Raw genomic sequence first — 18,148 nt, 5'->3', positions numbered from 1 at the left:
ACACACACACTTGGAGAGTTTAGACTGAGTGTATCTTTTGGCAGACTGACCTCACTTCAACTTTCTTGTCCTCAAGCCCAAACATGTTTCCTCCCAGCGCAGATAAAGTGGACAACAACATGTGTTTTCCCACAATCCCAAAACTCCGGAGGGATTCCTGTCAGGAAGACTGTCAATTCAACAGCTGCTGTCCCCAAAATGCACACAGACACCGTCTTTGTGTGCTCCTACTCACTGACAAACAGTTTTAATCTGCCATGCGCGTAACACGGGAACATATTTGAGATGAGAATGCACAAGAACCCACACGATGAGACCGTGAAAGTGAGCGGAAACAAGGCAGAAGTGTGGAAACTGCAACTGGGCCTCACCTACTCACAGGGTCATTCAGTGAAATCAGAATATCTAAGATGAGGGTTTGTATCTACGTAAATATATTTTATCTCCATGTTCAAGCCATATCTTCCCCCCTGAGCCTTTTCATCTGGAATGCACCTTCATTCAAGAGCCGCATGGAACAAAAAAACTGAGGAGGAGAAAAAATACAGAAGTGGAAATATCTGCTCATAAACTCAATTTCACGCCCCTTTTGTCACTTACTGTATTGCCAGGCGTTTTGTGTTCGTCTGAGAAAGAGCAGAACACTTTCAGGGGTTGTGTGGTATTATTGCCTTTTTCCCCTCCTTCGAAGGGAGCAGCTGAAAAGTTTCTTCTTCCCTCAGAACAAAGCAAAAACACATTTGGAACTCGGGGTTTCATTACCCAGGCTCCGGCCAGGTGTCTTCTTTCCTTAAGTGCAGGAGCAGGAGCCAGAGTAAGAAATCACCTTTGGGTTGTTGGTGTGAAACTTTTGCTCGGGTGGGTGAAATGTTGGAGCGGCTGTCTGGGAATTTCTGTAGTGGATTCATAGTCGGAGCGGCAACACGAAACCAGGCAAAAGTCAAGCGTCATGGCTGCGGATGAAAGAGTTTGTTATGCTAATGTGGCTGAAACAGTTGCGGCCTAAAACCTGCTCCGTCTCCTGCTCTCCAGATGTCATCACTTGAGCCAAACACTCACCTGTCACACCTGAGCTAATGTGTTAATGACAATCTTGTTTTACACTGTTTCTGGTCTCAGGTTGCACCACTTAAGTAAGAGTTGAATGCATCACTTTACACCTGCAGCCCTTCAGCATCACAGGCAAACACAACTGCTGTCATGGCAACTGAAGTATGTAACATTATGTTAAGTGGGACGATGCTGAGACTCTCAGCTCTGTTTGTCGCTGACAACCTGTTTAATTGCGTGTCAGAGAGGAATCCTGTGACCCCAGCTGGGCCTTGGATGTGGACAGCAGAGCTCAACGGGCTCTGTTAGGAAAGGAAGCTTTCAAAGGAGTCGGCTGAGTTGAATACACAGGAAGGAGGTGCAGCTGAACACAAGGTGGCAGACAAATATACAAACCCCCTGTTATGGAAACTGATTTTTAATTCCACAACAAGCTGAGCCGAGACTAAACAGCTCCGGTCTTCAAACAGCCTCTTAACATTTTCTCTGCAATCACCTCCAGGTAACAGCCCACCTCTCAGCTCTCTCCATTGTGTATTTTTGGGGAGCCTGAACACACAGCCACCCATTGGCTCACCTCTCCCTTTGATTGGTCGCCATAACAACATCACCATGGTAATCAGCGTGCATTGACTTTGATTCTATTTATGTGATGATGTCAGAAGAGGTGGAAATATCAAATTTAGGTTCTTTCGCTGACATTCGCTGACAGATGCAGGATATCAGAGGAATGCAGGATGTCACTCAGACACACACAGTTAGGCTTTGGCTGCCCGTGTGTGTGTGTGTGTGTGTGTGTGTGTGTGTGTGTGTGTGTGTGTGTGTGTGTGTGTGTGTGTGTGTGTGTGTGTGTGTGTGCGCAGATCCAACAATTAGACACAGTAGTAAAACACAAGTTGGACTGACAATGCCAGGTGCAAGTTCAAGATCTCTCTATTTTAACTTACTCTGCTGGTAAACCGACATACATTTTGCTTTGCTTCCTCTCATTCACTTACACTCATAGATGCATGGCAGCGTCTGACCATTAGTAGAAGATTTAGGGTTTAGTTTTGCTAAAGGACACGAGAACTTCAAGTTTTTTTCATGTCTACATTCTCAACTTACAACCATTGATTTAGCTGAAAAACACTTGAAAAGGTCTTATCCTTGGAGGGATTGTGTGCCAAGACGCTAAGGACATGCCTGTGCACCAACGAAGAGAGGGCTGAGTTAAACGCAGTCCCTCTTCAATTGTTTTTGACCAATAAGATTGTTGCACATTCCAGAAAAAGACTGCATACTATGAGCTTCATCCATTCCTGGGAAGACAGATTAACATTTTGCTAACAACAGTCCTCTGATCAGTTACAGTCTTTGATATCAAGCTACTTGGCATTGCAGAATAAACAACTTTAACTGAGAGAAGTTGCCTGTCTTCTATCTCAAAAAACGAACACGCTCAACAACAAAACTAAACATTGTCCTAACAAAAACTAATTCACAAGCGAGTACATTTGTTTCTTGAGATGGCTTTTCTAAGCGAATGAAAATCTGTTTCAATTCTCACAGTAATGTCTCTGTTAATTGCACATGTAAACAAAAAAAGAGCAAACACACGAAGCATAAGTCAGCACAGGGTCAAAAAAGTTTGTGAAATCAGGAATTGTGGAGAAGAGAAGCCGCAATTCAACAGAAATGATGGATTTCATAAGTGCTGGTTTAAAAATTAAAAAAAGAAGAGCCCTCCTCCGAGAAGTCAGAGGTCACAATTAAAGCCGTACGGATGCGATGCTGCAACTTGAAATTCTTGGGAGATAAGATTCCCCTCAGACTCACTGCACCGGAGGGGGAGGAATCATAAACAGCAGATAAACAAATCCATGTCGGGGTCAGAGGTGCCATACCAATTATCACTTTAGCATGTATGAGCGCTGGCTTCAGACGTGGCTTTTTACAAGCTACACATGTCTAGTAGCATGTGGGTAATAGCCACCACATGTGTGCGCTAAATCCAATTCTTTCAAACCACTGTGAGGGCTTTACCTTTAGGGTGGGGTCAGACACGGACCGACAGACCAGGAGGAATTTGCAAGAGTCTGTGAAGTGGTAGAAGAAAATATTGCATCATTGTTCAGTCTGACAAAAAAAAAAAAAAAAGAACAGAGATCTTGTAATTTCTTTTTTTTTTTTCATTTCATCATTTTTGCGAACCCTTACCTCTAGGCTCAGGACAAGATTTACAGATTTCACGACCGGGCTTTCAACCTGTGCAGGCTGCTCAGTCTGAATGGATTATTACACCAGATGTCTTTCCTCAGCCCATAAAAATATCCTCATTCACAGGATATAATTAAACATTTACTGCCCGGCGCAGACCCTTCCTATCATATTTTCATAAGAGAAACTTAATAAAGGCATTTGTGGTCATTTCTCTGTAGCAAAAAAAAAAAAAAATCATCTTGAGCAGAGAAATCTTGCTTGGGGGGATTCTGCACGAACACACACATGCACACACACACTCACACCACAGTAAAGACTCCTTATGCACATCTGTGAGCCAGAGATAGAGCACTATCTGTCCAGAATGTCATTAACTACCACTGCTGCAGATTTATATTCTCACAGTTGTGCCATATGAGCCCGTCCGATTACACCCCTGGTATGGAGATCTTCTGCATTCACACACACACACATATATACACACAGAGACACATTAAGTCTGTGGATGAATTTGCTATTTATGGGGAAAGTGTAAATTAATTCCCTTCTTCACAGTCACGTCAAATAGCTTGTCGAGAAGGCATCGCAGGTTGCTACCATGACGACAACGCCGCACACGAGCTAAATATCGTGATCATAAATGCACTGAACAGAAAGAGATGAGATGGTAGTGTGAGACCTAGTGGAGTTAATAAGGAAATGAGAGAGGGAACAAATGTGTTTCACTACAGCAGCCTCACATTTAACTTCACAGCATCAGCGCTGCCATCTACAGGCTGAGAGGAGGCTGGACAGCTTTAAGTCATGACTGCAAATCAGAGGTTTCCAACATCTTTTGAGTTTGACTACTAAAAATGAAGCAGTTTTCCTCATCACATGTCTTTTAATTTCACAGGACTACCAAATAAAAAAGATGACAGATTTTTAAAGAGCGGGCTATCAAACAGCAAATAAATTATCCTAGATCCATAACAGATTCTGTAAACACCAACTGGACTTCTCTTCTAGGGTCTTGAAGATATTCAGTTCAAAACGAGATGAGAGGATAAACTTTCTGAAGAACCTAAAAGAGGATTTAGGTTTTAGCATTAACATGACCTGGAAGACTGAGTATTTACAGAGACAGAAATGAGTTAAAATTTGCGGCATCTCGTCCAGCTGCAACACTGAATATTTACATGTTAACATATCTATAATGCTATCTCACTAACGCAAAATATACACTTTCGGTTAAAAGTTTGGACACACCTTCACATTCAATGCTTTTTCATTTAATTATTTTACACATTGTAGATGAACACTGAAGATACGGAAACTATAAAAGAATGCCTATGAAATTATGTTGTAAACACAAAACTGTTAATCTTCAGTATTAATCTGCGATGTAGAACACAAAAACAAACAAACAAAAAGCATTGAATGAGAAGGTGTGTCCGAACTTTTGACTGGTAGAGTATATTAAAGTTATCCAGTTTCAAAACATAATACTCACAGCAATTTGTTTTACATTGTAAGATTAAAACTTTTACTTCCTTTGTCTCTCCTGTTCCTAAAGCTAGTTTCCTCTCTAGGTACCATGCAAAGTAAATTGATGTATTTGTGCGGTAATTGCCTGCCAAGAAAGTAGCATAAATTATTTATTCCAAGTCAATCCCTACATATTCCTTTATAAGAGCAACAGAACTTTACAAAAAAAAAAGAAAAACAACTGCACAGTTGTCTTTTGCAGAAAGTGCCCATCAGCCATCACAAGACATATCGTGTATAAAATATGGATTTACTCAACATTTGCAACACTTCATCAGCAGTTTTTGAGTTATACCGGGCTTTGCAAATGTGTTAATGATAATATTAATCAGAAATGTGGCCACCCAAAAGTTTTATCTTATTGCACCAAAAATCTTTGTGTTCATTTTCGTGAATGTCTCAACAATTGTAACAGAACTTTTGCAAAGCCCGGTATACTGTACAGCTTTCACATACAGGGTGTCCATAAAGTCTCTTTACAATTTTAAGAATTTACTACAAAGGCAGTTGATAAGATATCTTAACCAGATTTGTTTTATTGTAAGCCATGTTTATTAAAGTTTGTAATCACACTAAATTGTGTGTTTCAGGTATCCTGCTGGTGAAAGAGGCTCTGGTAAATGAAACCTAAAAAATGGCTACTCCTCAGATCGGTGGATTGGAAGGGATAGGCTAATTCCTCGGCCACCACGTTCACCAGATATCACTCCCTTGGTCTTCTTTCTATGGCGCTGTGCTAAAGATATCATGCATCGAACAAAGATACGGGACATTACTGGCTTGAAGCAAAAGGTTTCTGATGGCATTGCCACCATTGATGAGGCTAGGCTACAGCGAACATGGCAAGAAATCGAGTACAGTCTTGATGTGCTTTGTGCACCTAATGGTGCCCATATAGAGGTGTATTAAATGAGGTAGAAAAAACTTGGACAACCACTGATTACAATAAAACAACTCTGGTTAAGATATCTTATCAACTGCCTTTGTAATAAATTCTTAAAATTGTGAAGAGACTTTATGGACACCCCGTACTTAGAAGTGGCAACATCGACTCTTCAAGCATCAAGCAGGCACCTCACACTTCAGACTGTGTGTGGACGTCATGCCTGAGCGACAGTCAGGCGTGACGCCGGTTCAGCGTTGCACAGATCAAATCTTCACGGGGGGCTGCAGTCTGTTAGGAGCTCTTGCAGCAGCCCTTGTGTTCCTCCTGCACCTCGCTGCTCTGTCCAAGTGGGCTGGACAGGGTCACGGCGCTGATGGAGCCACGGGTCACCTCTTTGCTGGCCACTTTCCTATGGATCGCTGGAGAAAAAGGGAGGCAGACAAGGTCACAATGCAAGTCTAGATAAAGATGTGTGTTTCGATGCTGTGTCTGAATGCCTGTACCTGTTAGAACTTCATTAAAAGCTGCTTCAACATTGGTGGAGTCAAAAGCTGATGTCTCCATGAACAAAAGACCCCTTTTGTCTGGAGGTGTAGTAGCAAGAATAGGAAGATCAGTATTGGCAGCTAATTGCCACAAGAATTAGACATAAACATGTCAAATGAACTGAAAATATCCCAGCTAAACATTCAAAAACAAAGACAATGCCACTCAGTCGACCTGCAAAGACTTTGGCCTCGTCCGTGGGCACGGTTCTGAGGCTCTCCAGGTCGCTCTTGTTTCCCACCAGCATCACCACCATGTGAGGATCCGCGTGGTCGTACAGCTCTTTCAGCCACCGCTCTGCGCTGTCATAGGTCAGGTGCTTGCTAATGTCGTAGACCAGTAGCGCTCCGACTGCTCCCCTGTAATACCTGAATCCACAAAGCAAACACGGGGTGGATCTCACATTGAAATTGGAAACAGTTAGTGAAGTGTGCTTGAAAGAGGTGTGACTGGTATTAACATGCACTGAGATTAGTGTTATTTAAACTGGCACGCATGTGTGAGCCAGCACTAATGTCATAATTCTCACAACTCTACGTATATGTAGTGTGTGTGAGTGTGCACCCACGCTGAGGTGATGGCCCTGTAGCGCTCCAGCCCCGCCGTGTCCCAGATCTGAGCTTTGATGGTGAAGTTGTCCAGCTGAACAGTCCGCGTGCTGAACTCGACACCGATGGTGGTGCGACTGTCGTGACTGAACTCGTTCTTGGTGAAGCGAGACAGAAGGTTGCTCTTTCCTACTCCAGACTCCCCTATCAAAACCACTGGCAGACACAAGGAAGCAAAGAATAGTTACGAAAACATTATCTGATTCCCCAAATTAGACTTAGATTGAACTCAATATTAGCAAACATATATCTGAACTGGTTATTGCTCAAAACTGTAGCCTTCTGTAATGAACCAGAGATCTTTTATCTCTCTGAGTAGACTTTCTGTCACCCTCACGAGACTCCAGACGCTGTTACGTCACACAAACGTGGCAGATCTACCCTGCTGTTGACTCTGTATTGGAATGAATGGAACTGGAATCCTGAGATGGTTTATTTCCATAAAGAAGCAAGCATTCACACGACCCAACTTAATGAAGCAAGAAGTGTAAGATTGTGCTTCTCTTATGGGTCAAAGGTCAAATGTTTTACAGTCAAATGGAGATAAAGCGATCACTTCCTGCTTTCAACGCTCACCCTCTCTTCTTTTGAAACTACAGAGCTGCACCTGACACCCTCAGCGTCTACAAACACACAGCAATAGACACTAAAAGATTTGTCTCTTCCCACACAATCACAGCTTGAGTAAACACGACTCACCTTTAAAGACAAAGTTGTACGACTCATCGGACCCCATGTTGCCTTCGGAGGAGGAAGGTTCCTGTTTGACTCAGTAAATATCCTGAAGCCACTTTGAAAATGAGCTTCCAAAGTAGAGGAGAGTCAAGAAAAGAGCCGGACTGAAGGGAAACACAGCCTCAATCCTCCGTCTCTCCCTCCGGTGTGGAGAGAGAGAGACTAAAGGTGAAAATGGAGGAGGAAAGGAAAACAGGTTGGGCTGCTTCCTCCTTTATCTGTGGATAAGGGTAGCTCCTGATTGAGGACGGCCGGCCAGGCAGGAGTCCAGATCGCTCATCAGCTGACACCCAAAAGGAGGGCCGAGAGCAGGTGGAACAGGTAAAACAGCTCAGGTAGTCCTCAGGTACAGACTCCGCCCTCTGCTTTGCTCTTTTCACTCCCTGATTCTGATCATTTGTATGACAATAGACCTCACCTAACAGGTGGATCTGAGTTTAACAAAACGTCACCAATTCACCCACTCATCTGAGGCTCACAGGACCGCAGGCAGAGTCTGGTTGTCCTGATGTTTTCATCTTAATTTGATCGTATTTATGATTGTTTTGTAGGACACAGTTAAAAATCAGGATGTACTGTATAACACAGATACAACTTACAAACTCACAGTTCAGGCTCACATTCAGTCACGGTCAGAAGAAACCATCAAGGTTATAGCGACAAACATCCTAAGCACATTAGCCAAAACTGGCTCTCCAAAGGGTCCAATCCTGGCAGCTGGATGACTTTGCAAAGCGTTAAAAAATACAGAAAAGACATGAACTGTAAATTTGTAAAGCTGTACATTTTAAATAATTTATAGATCTATTTTTTGTAAAGATTTCTATTGATGTCTTTTATTCTATTATTTAGTAATTTTTTTTATTCTTAACTTATTTATCTTAAATGTTTAAAAGGGAGAAAGCCGTCTGGAATTTCATTGTACATTGTGTAAAATGACAATAAAGCTAAAACAAAGAAAAGAAGAAAAAATTTTGGAGTTGTGGTTCTTTCTAAGTTATTATACTGTGATTTTACTGGTCCGACCCACGTGAGAGCATAATGTGCAGTATGTGACCGATGAACTAAAATGAGTTTCACACCTCTGCTATAGATCATTTCCTGATAATTTTCTGAAAAATAATTTTAAAAAAAATTGTACAGGGAAGATGAGGCATTGTTTTAAGTTTAGCTTCCTGTTGCAGGCAAATCTCCTCAGAGCAACTATTGTCAATCAAAACCGAAATAAATAGGATTAATCTCTGATTGGGAAATTCATAGTGAGAGTTTGTTTTTATTTGCGTCTATGTGAACACATTTTACATTGAGCGATAGACCACAACATTGAACTACTTTGTGCCAATAAAACAGCCCTGACCATCAGATCAAGTACACTCGACCTTCAGAGGAGTAACTATTGTCTGGCATGTTGGCAGCAGATCGTGTGGCTGCTCTGGGCTGCAGGATGACGACTCAAAAGTCAACATCTTAGGTTCTTTGTCATGTTCTGAGGAGGCTGAGGTCCTTCGGAGTGTGCAGACCTCTACTAAGGACTTTCTATGACACTGTGGTAGCCTCTGCTTTCCTCTACGCTGTCGTCTGCTGGGCCCCGGGCAGCACAGAGCGGGACATGAAGAGACTGAACAAGCTGACCAAGAGGGCCAGCTCTGTCCTGGGCTGCCCACTGGACTCTGTGATGGATGTGGGTGAGAGGAGGATGTTGACCAAGCTCTCATCCATCATGGACAACAGCTCCCACCCACTGCACCGGACTGTAGTGGAGATGAGCAGCTCCTTTAGCACGAGACTCAGACACCCTCAGTGCAAGAAGGAGCGCTACCGCAGGTCCTTCATCCCCACTGCCATCAGACTGTATAACACTATTGTGTAGTTGTTATTATGTGCAATATTTATTATCTTGTTCTTGCACTTTCGTGACTTTTGCACTCCTCTGTTTTGTGTTCCTAAGAGCCCTGTAACAGTAAATTTCTCCTTTGTGAGATTAATAAAGTCCATCTTATCTTCCTCGGGCTGTTAGATGGTCAAAAAAAGTTTCAAAGCAACACTCGCATGAATGTCAGAACTGAAGGTTTCCCATTGCTTTGTCCCAAGATGATAATTATTCACTTCCCCTGTCACCGGTTTTAATGTCGTGGCTCATGATGTGGTGCACGCTCAGCTGGTTTGTTGTGCACTGGGCAGGGCCAAACTATATTGGAGACAAAATTAAAAGCAGTATTTGGTTTTTCTGTGCAATCTGAAAACAAACAGGAATTTTCATGAGATGACTGGAATAATTCTATGTAGAGAGAATTGATTCTAATAGAATGATTGGGGTTATGCTATAGCAGAGTGCATCTGCATACAAAATAAAAATTCATATTGAAAAACCTGAAATACGGTCATTTGGAACCTTTCTCATGTGGTGAAACACTGACAAAGGCATCCAAAACAGTTCCTGCTCTGGATGGTATTCAGATCTGGCTTTGCACTTTTTCAGGTGTTCATTTAAATGGTTAAACAAATGAGCTGTGTTGAGCTTCGTGGTCACCATGATTCTTTGCTGTTGCGGAAATATTTCCACTGATGTTGCGTCGCGTTTTTGCAACCAAATCTTCCATTCCAGCGTTTCTCCGATGTTTCGCTGTGCACATGTGGAGCCTGCATGTCATCAAACTGTGTGTCATTGAATGAAGTTAGGGAAAAAGTTGTGTTTGAGTTGAGTAATTTGCTTTACTTCATACTGCACTGCCTGTAAAGTGACTCTTGCACATGATTACAGATTGTGATGTCGATGCTGAAACAATAAATTGTATTGTGCAACATATTAATACCAATTAAAATCTGTTGTACTAAACAAAAACTACAGGTTGTGTAGTAAAAGTGCTATCCATAATGGTACCAAATGTCCTTAACACAACACTCCCAAAAGCAGATTTAGTCTCCATATGCAACACTTCCCATTAAACAACAAGCATAAGTTGAATTACTTCATAAAAATGTTAACCACCATCACAAAGCTGTAATCAACTGACAATGCTCCGATATGTTTTTGACCATGTTTTATTTTTTTTTTTTAGTACAGTACTGTTAAAAGTTAGTTCCAACATGTTCAATTGGGAGATGGATTTTTTTTCAGCTGAGGTCAACAGACAAAGCAAAGCTATAGAAGCAGTTGCCAAGGTTACCACAACTACAATGTTGAGATTTTCAAAAAGAAAAAATAATAATAAAACAACCTAGATCTTGATTTGAGAAACGTATGGTGCCACCATACCAAAATTGTTTGTAAAGCCTTTCCATTATTTCATTGTTTTTCTCTTCACTCACTTGATTTCCACATTTATTTAAAGTGAGACAAATCATTTGTTATCTCTAGGTACTAAATGCACCTCAAAAAAAAGAGAAAAAAAAACAGAAAAAAAAATGAAGAATCAGATTAAAATGAAAGGAAAGCTTGTTTTGTTTCATTCATATTCATTCTAACAGCGCCCCCTGCTTCAGAGATGCTGCAATGTCATATTTGATTATGGTTGAAGTGCTGAATGATGTGTGGAATTTATTGAAGGGGCTTTCTAATTAACCCACTGAGTGAGGCTAGAATTTGCTGACAATGCTCCTACAGGGCAGTGGAGGACAGCAGGTGGTGCCTCAGAAGAAGAAATAAAAGAAACACGGTGCACCCATGAGTGGGCACTTCGTTCTGGAATGACAAATTACAACTTTAGGGAAGTGTGGAGGGCATCGTTCTCCTAAGCGCTTGCAATAAATAGTGAAAGCTGTTGGGCAAAAACAGCTATTTATGTAGAATCTCATGTCTGAGGAGAGAGGGAGGAATGAGGTTGAACTTCTGTATGGACAAGATATCTTCCTGGTCAGGATCAGGATCACTGCCAGAACATCTTTGTGTATCCACTTGCTAGTTAAGTACAAACAAACTGCCCCACAGTGGTCATGTATGAAACAGAGCCAACTACCAATCACATCACATGGGTTTAATCTGGATCTTGTAACTGAACTCAATGAATGAACAAAATGGTTGGGAATCCCTTCTCAGGAGAGGTTTTCGCTCCTTTTTCTCTGCACCGGAACACCCTTCGAGTTGAGAGTGGTACAGTCCGACTCTACGGCAGCACTCTGAGGCAGAGATCCGGTCGGATGATGCGCAAAAATGAAAGGATGGGGACAAGGGAATGATCTGGCAACAGATGCAGAATGAGGGTCTTACAGATCCTGCCCAAGTATATTCTGTAAAGTTTGGGACAATACACTTAAATTTCTCTTGGTTCTCTGTAGATGCTGGGGGTGTTTATGAGTTAGGCATGTATGAAGGCGTGTGTCTGTGTGTCAGTATGTACTGTATGTCTTTACGAGGGCTGTGAGCCCAGCAGTCTCTCGATTGCGGCGTTGATGTCTCCTCCAGTAGCGATGAGGGCCTGCAGGTTGGCCTCGCGGTTGATGAAGCCCATAGCGTTCAGCTGGTCCAGCTGTGACTGGAACCGAACCTCTGGGGTCTGGGTCTGCAGGAAAAGAATGAATGGAATTTATTATTTTTTTTAAAATAATCACACAGGGATGAAGGATGCAATTCTTGTGTCGGTGTGTACCGTTGCACTTCCTCCTCCACTTCCTCCAGAAAACATCTGGAGCATCTGTTGCATCAGCTGTTGCTGGGCGGGGTTTGTTCCAGCAGTGCTGGGTGAGGAAGCAGGGTTCTCTGCAGGCAAGCCCCCTCCTGTGGGAATGCCAGGGATTCCCCCCGTCATCAAACTGGACCAAAAGAAAAAAAAACAAGAGCTCAAATTATATCTGACAAAAAATGCAATATGTACGGAATAGTAAGACGTGTAAACTTACCTGGGCATGAGACCCGGTGCTTCTGTCTGCAGCGTCTGTAGTCCCTGTTGGATCTGCATTAGCGCTTGCATGGCCCGGGGATTGGTCATCACCGACAGCGCCTCTGGGTTCTGCATCTGCAACCCAACAAAACAGTAGCAATGAGTCAACCACTCAAACAATTAGAAGTGCATATAACAAACAATAAGCTTCAGTAAATAAATGGACACGCAACTTACTGACAAAGCAAATGCATAATTGGAGCAACATAACCTCTGACATTCTGACCAACAACTTATGAAGAATGACAAACTTTAACAAAAGCACAGAAACTAGTAACCAGAAATGCTTTACATATATGTGCAATCCAAGAGACAAAAACATTCATCACATGTAGATACTCATGCCTTGCAATGTGGCCCTAAACTAAAAATCTAAATTTTTGACATTTCCTGCCATTTTTTCTCTCCAATTAAACTTAAAGCAAAATGTGAACTGAAAACTGGGTTATTTTAGTAAAATTGTATTCTTTCCAGTTATAACTGTCAGCTGTACAGTTTGTGCAACACCAAAAAAAAAGTACAACTACCAGGTTTATGATCTAATGAGATAAATTTCTAAAGAAAAAAACAGAATCGACTAAGTAGTCAAGATTCAAAAAAACATACAAACAGCATTTTCAATTGTGGTTTTGGCTTTGGGACAGAAGTTAGCATTTGAATCACACATATCACAGTCACATCTCCGTCTGCATTTTTCACATTGTGCAAAACATAAAAAAAAAAAAATCACATGAATTGAAATATTTGCTTTATCACCAAGGCCTAGCAGTCAGATACATGTCAATGTTAATTCACACTTGGTTTGAGGCTTGCTACAGTTTACTACACCTTATATGTAAGTCGGTCAGATCTATTCATTATTGCAGTCTGTTTGTGTCTTTTGAGGAGAAAAAAAAAAAAATCTAGAACTGAGCTATTGGACTGAAAAGTGTGTGGTACCTGCTGTAGAAAGATAGGCAGCTGAGCTCTGAACTGTTCTTGCAGCTGTGGGTTTCCAGCAAACAAGGGATTATTCATCAAAACCTGGAAGAGAGAGAAAAGAAGTCAAGGTGATTTTTAATTTCACACCCGGTTATGCTGCTTTTTCACTAAAGTTGATATTTAAATTAAACATTTGAACCTTAAAGATTTCAAACAAATGTTGAAGAACACAAATAAATGGTTTAAAAATAGAACCTGAATATTTGACGTCCTTTGTGTCACACCGCAGCACTCTACTGTAAACTTGGTCAATATGTTTATCTAGAATTGCGAGGTTTAAATTGAAACATATTCTGTGTGGTGGTGTATATGCACGTGTAAATGTGTGTGCTTGTATACGACTTCCTGCTTCTTACCTGGGAGGCCAACTCTGGGTTTTGAGCCAGTGACTGCATCATGCTGCGCATGTAGGGAGCAGACAGCATGTTCTGCATCAGCTGAGGGTTTTCTGAGATCTGCTGCAGTAGACTCTGCATGCCCGGGCTGTTGAACATGCCTGCAACACAAAGAACATCATTTGAAAACAAGTTAATAAAGTAACTGATTAACATGCACAACAAATAGATGAGGATGCTGTTTTGAGGACCATGGTCTACTCTGTCTTACCATTTCCTAGACTCCCTGGATTGATGCCCAGAGGGTTGGACACACTGGGATTGGTTCCCCCAGTGGTGCTAGTGCTTCCTGTGCTGGCCGCTCCACTCTCTGAGGGGTTAGAAGAATTTGGTGGCCCCCACGGATTGGGAAGGGGCTCCCGGTTCTCTGTCCGTGATGGCTGGGCACCAGACTCAGAGTTTCCACCTAGAGCTGAGAACGGGTTGCTGCCAAACTAAAGGGAAAGAGTTAGGACATATTTGGAAACACATAAAGTCAAAATATAGGTATAGCTATGTCACAGTGGTAAATAAAGCTATAAGAAATGCCACAGAATGAGAGGAAAGAATCCTAACACAGACTTAAACAGAGCACAGAAACAGAGATTTGATTGGTAAACATCCCTCATAGTTACCTGTTCCCTGGCAGCACTGAACATAGGTTCCTGGATGTCTGTGTACATCCTCCGCAAGGCATTGTAACCTCCTGGGATGCTCTCCAAGTTGCTCAGAGCCCGGTCCTGGTTCCGCATCATTTCCTGCATCATGGCTGGGTTCCTGGCTAGCTCCATGGTCTAGTAGGTGTGATAAAAACAAGAGAGGAGAGTTCAGTTAAGGTATATTTAAATAGAGCTTGTCAAAATCCTTTAAAAAAAAAAACCTGGGGGAAAAATGCTGCCGTAATCCAGTGTAATCATGCCTGTACTAGCTAAATAAAAGCTATTCAGTCTCTCTTAAATTCCTCTACCTGTCTCATGAGCTCTGGGTTGTTGAGCATGTGGGAGATCTCAGGGTTGCGTTCCATCAGCTGCTGCATCTGCGGATTAGCCATGATCATCTGCCTCATCAGGTCTGGGTTCGACATCATGTTCTGCACCAGCGGGTTCTCCATAATCTGAGAGAGCATCTCTGGGTTGGACATGAGCTGCCTCTGCATCTGCTGCTGCAGCTCCATGAAGTTAGCCGAGCCCATCCCGAGTCCTGCGAGACCAGCCAGGTCACCAAAGCCAGCTGAGGGAGGACAGGTGGTTAAAGGATGGCTAAATAGATCATATTTCTCAACCAATAAAAGGGGTTCGAGTGTAAACAATTAAACACAAATGGTCTCACTCAATATGTTGGGCGTCTGTGTGGGTGGTGGGGCAGAGCCAGTAGAGCTTGTTGTGGAGGAGGGGTTGGTGGCTGGACTGGAGGTGGAGGTACTGCCTGCTTGAGTGGAAGTTGAGCTAGAGGCTGAGGTGCTACCGCCATCTCCGGCCCTACAGAGATATGTGCACATACGAGAAATTCAGTAACACTGTCAGTTCATTGTGGGTCTGAACATTATTGAAATTTGAACGGAAACACAGCAATAAAAAAACTCCCTGAGCTGCACATCAGGATTTACTGTGCAAACCTAATCAAATCATCTTAAAGGACTGCTGCAAAATGTTCTGTGACCCAGCATGCCCTATTTAATAATGTAGTCTTACTTGTGTGCTGTCTTTATGACTAGGTGAACTGTCAGGCCATCTTTGATGCCATGTTGGCTGAGGCTGTCGCCATCCTTCAAGATCTTCCCTGCAAAAATCAGAACCAACTGGTCCTGTTTGGCTTTGAACCGCCTCGAGATCTCCTCTTTAAACTGTAGAAAAGATGAAAATGAACAATGAGACAATGAGAAAATGACATGGAAAGGAGGCAGTTAAAGAAGAAAAGCATAATATGAAGAATAAGATGGTTTCACATCCGTAGCGCTGCTCTGATCTGTTTTGTTGCAACCTTCAAGCTTTAAAGAACCCAATTCCAAGAAAGTATTCTTATTTATATCCTAGTAGCAGTGGTCTTGCACTCTAAATCTACCAAATTATCACTATTCCTCGACTACTTTGTGAGAAACTATTCATAAACAAAACTACAATTAGTAGTGTGTTCTCTTTTTAACATATTGATTTTGAAAGCTGATCACAGATAAGAGTGTACCAAGAATTATGCCTATCAAGAAAGTTTATGTAAGGTATTTACAGATCATCTGGTTGGGTCTTGTTTACAAATAATGATTGTGTAAGAATAATTAGTAATGAGGTCTTTGTCTTCAAACTTGTCAACATAAAGCAGACCATAAGTAGATTTTCTTTCTGCTGCTGTAACCAAATCTCATCTCAACTTTAACATGACCATTGTTAAGTCCTTTCCATCTGATATTCTTTGGAATTATTTCTTTTCATAATCAGTTTTGATTTCAGTTCCTCTATTTTCTACCCCAGTGCTGTATGTTTTTTTATTTTCTGATGTTAGTGTTTGGTGTGTTCTGCCACCATTGTCCCAATGATATGTCATTTTGAACAGTTGTTTATTATTGCCGTTTTGTGTAGAACACAGAAGACTGGAAACCACATTGGAAAAGCTACTGATTTTCAAAATAAAGAATAGAGAATGTTGTTATTCATGTTAGTTCTCAGCTTAAACAGATTCATATTGATGTATATAAAATGTCCATATCAATAAATGCAAAGTAATATATATCAAATATAAAGCCACGTGTGTTTAAGGATGACATAATATGTTTTAAGTCCGAGATACAAGTCCAGTATTTAAACATTAAACATGCAAATAGTGACTAATGAAACACACACAACCATTCAATATTGGCTACTTAACAAAACACAGTAGTAAAACAAGCCCCGGCAAACAACGCTAAACAGACCGACTTCATTATATGTACATAGATTGCGTTTTGGTTTCAGTGGATCATGTCGCCAAGCCAACAGTAGCTCTGAGAATACTACATATTCCCAAGAAAGCTGAATGACTCAGTGGCAGCAGTGAGAATGTTCTAGAGTGAAAGCAAGCCTTTAGCTCTTTAAAAACTGTTGGGCTGAAATGGAAAATGAAAATGATGAGGCATATCATCAATCTAAACCCACTCAGACTGTTCTAACAGCCCATTATTGCTTTTTGGAATAGGCATAGCATGAGCGTACCCGTCAGCTGACACTTGTTTGGCTACATAGTTAGCAAACGTAAGCTCAAGCTGAGACAGCTAACTAGCTAACTGCTACCGTTAGCGGCTAGCCGGTTAGCAATTTCAAATAACAGTGTGGTCGTGACGTTCTTTCGAACGTCAACAACCTTAATATCGCCGAAGAAATGTTAATCTAAGCAGTAAAACTTCCATTACACACAACCCTTTTGCTTTCACGCACTATCAGTTAGCCGGTAAGGGTGACGACAAATGCTAACAAAGCTAACTAGTTAGCTTCTGAGCTGAAGTTGTGGGCAGGGGCATGACGTTAGAACACGGCGAGGAGCCGCACCAGCCAGCTCCCCCCTGCGATCCCAACCTACCTGAGTGACAGAGGCATCTTCTGCGATGGCGATTTCCTCTTTGTCTTTAGGGGTTTTCACTGTGACCTTAATTATAGTTCCCTCCGAGGCTTCAGGTTTATTATTGTTGTTATTTCCAGGATCTGCGGCGCCTTGGTCAGCCATCTTTACTCCGCCGATGGAACAGCTCGGCTCTGGCGTCAGCTTCCGGGTCACAAGAGATCAAAACCTGTTTCCAGAACGAAGCTTATGAGGTCCAGAGTCTGCCGCTCATCTCGTCTCATGGGCTGCTCGTCTTGACTACGGCATACACACTGGAAACAGACATATCTCCTTAAATGTCGGGTTTGATTTAGGAATTCATGTCTCTAAAGGTCAGGGCCGGAGTGGGACTCATTTTCAACCCTGGACTTTCATACTTCTGACCAACCCACTTTAGATCACGACCTATTACTATTAAAATCATTTCCTTCTAGCCTTGTCTTGTAATTCAGTGTGTTTTTCTAAAATATTTCCAATTCAGTGCAAGTAAGGGTTGCTTCACAATGAGGATTTATTCCAACATGAGTGCATATCTCCAACATTATTCTTTACAATAATATCAAAATCTATATTCTGTTCAAATAAGTGTTCAATGGTATCCAAACCTCAAAAATGAAATAAAAGTAGAAATTAAAATATTAAATTTAAAAAATAAAAAATTAAATAAAAGGTGTTGCACTTTCTAATAACACGATCATCTCTTTTTCCTCTGCAAGGAAACAGTTCCATCACAACTTAAATTTCACAAATATGAGAACATCAGTTAAAGGGCTAATCTCCAGCACTATTCTTTAC

The 18,148-nt window shown here is 41.7% G+C and overlaps 2 protein-coding genes across 2 annotated transcripts; both read right to left on the bottom strand.

Moving 5' to 3' along the window:
* Positions 1-4,121: 4,121 nt before the first annotated feature.
* Positions 4,122-7,836, bottom strand: LOC110961871 (ras-related protein Rab-25-like). Its single transcript, XM_022209656.2, has 5 exons — positions 7,519-7,836; positions 6,780-6,975; positions 6,386-6,579; positions 6,169-6,249; positions 4,122-6,084 (listed from the first exon to the last, which is right to left on the bottom strand). The coding sequence occupies exons 1-5, from the start codon at positions 7,553-7,555 to the stop codon at positions 5,957-5,959; spliced, it is 636 nt and encodes a 211-aa protein (XP_022065348.1). The 5' UTR covers positions 7,556-7,836; the 3' UTR covers positions 4,122-5,956.
* A 2,744-nt stretch (positions 7,837-10,580) lies between these two features.
* ubqln4 (ubiquilin 4) lies at positions 10,581-17,527 on the bottom strand. The gene is made up of 11 exons (XM_022209664.2): positions 17,333-17,527; positions 15,478-15,629; positions 15,116-15,264; positions 14,754-15,016; positions 14,422-14,580; positions 14,019-14,241; positions 13,769-13,908; positions 13,371-13,454; positions 12,391-12,506; positions 12,141-12,303; positions 10,581-12,053 (listed from the first exon to the last, which is right to left on the bottom strand). Exons 1-11 carry the CDS (start codon positions 17,474-17,476, stop codon positions 11,901-11,903), a joined length of 1,746 nt encoding a protein of 581 aa, XP_022065356.1. The 5' UTR covers positions 17,477-17,527; the 3' UTR covers positions 10,581-11,900.
* Between the last annotated feature and the right edge of the window lie 621 nt (positions 17,528-18,148).

The sequence above is a fragment of the Acanthochromis polyacanthus genome, chromosome 11 (assembly GCF_021347895.1).
Source record: "Acanthochromis polyacanthus isolate Apoly-LR-REF ecotype Palm Island chromosome 11, KAUST_Apoly_ChrSc, whole genome shotgun sequence".
NCBI lineage: Eukaryota > Metazoa > Chordata > Actinopteri > Pomacentridae > Acanthochromis > Acanthochromis polyacanthus.
Note: the sequence above shows the minus strand (reverse complement) of the source record. Positions and strands in the feature narration are given on the sequence as shown.

What these genes read in the sequence shown, in the direction of transcription:
- ubqln4 (XM_022209664.2), bottom strand. Translation starts at nt 17,476, where the DNA reads ATGGCTGACCAAGGCGCCGCAGATCCTGGAAATAACAACAATAATAAA. An exon ending in TCAGTGCTGCCAGGGAACAG is followed by an intron (nt 14,242 to 14,421) that starts GTAACTATGAGG and finishes CTTTCCCTTTAG; the next exon opens with TTTGGCAGCAACCCGTTCTC. An exon ending in TGCCTATCTTTCTACAGCAG is followed by an intron (nt 12,507 to 13,370) that starts GTACCACACACT and finishes GTTGGGTTGCAG; the next exon opens with ATGCAGAACCCAGAGGCGCT.
- LOC110961871 (XM_022209656.2), bottom strand. Translation starts at nt 7,555, where the DNA reads ATGGGGTCCGATGAGTCGTACAACTTTGTCTTTAAAG. An exon ending in GTACAACTTTGTCTTTAAAG is followed by an intron (nt 6,976 to 7,518) that starts GTGAGTCGTGTT and finishes TGTGTCTGCCAG; the next exon opens with TGGTTTTGATAGGGGAGTCT. An exon ending in TACAGGGCCATCACCTCAGC is followed by an intron (nt 6,580 to 6,779) that starts GTGGGTGCACAC and finishes TTGTGGATTCAG; the next exon opens with GTATTACAGGGGAGCAGTCG.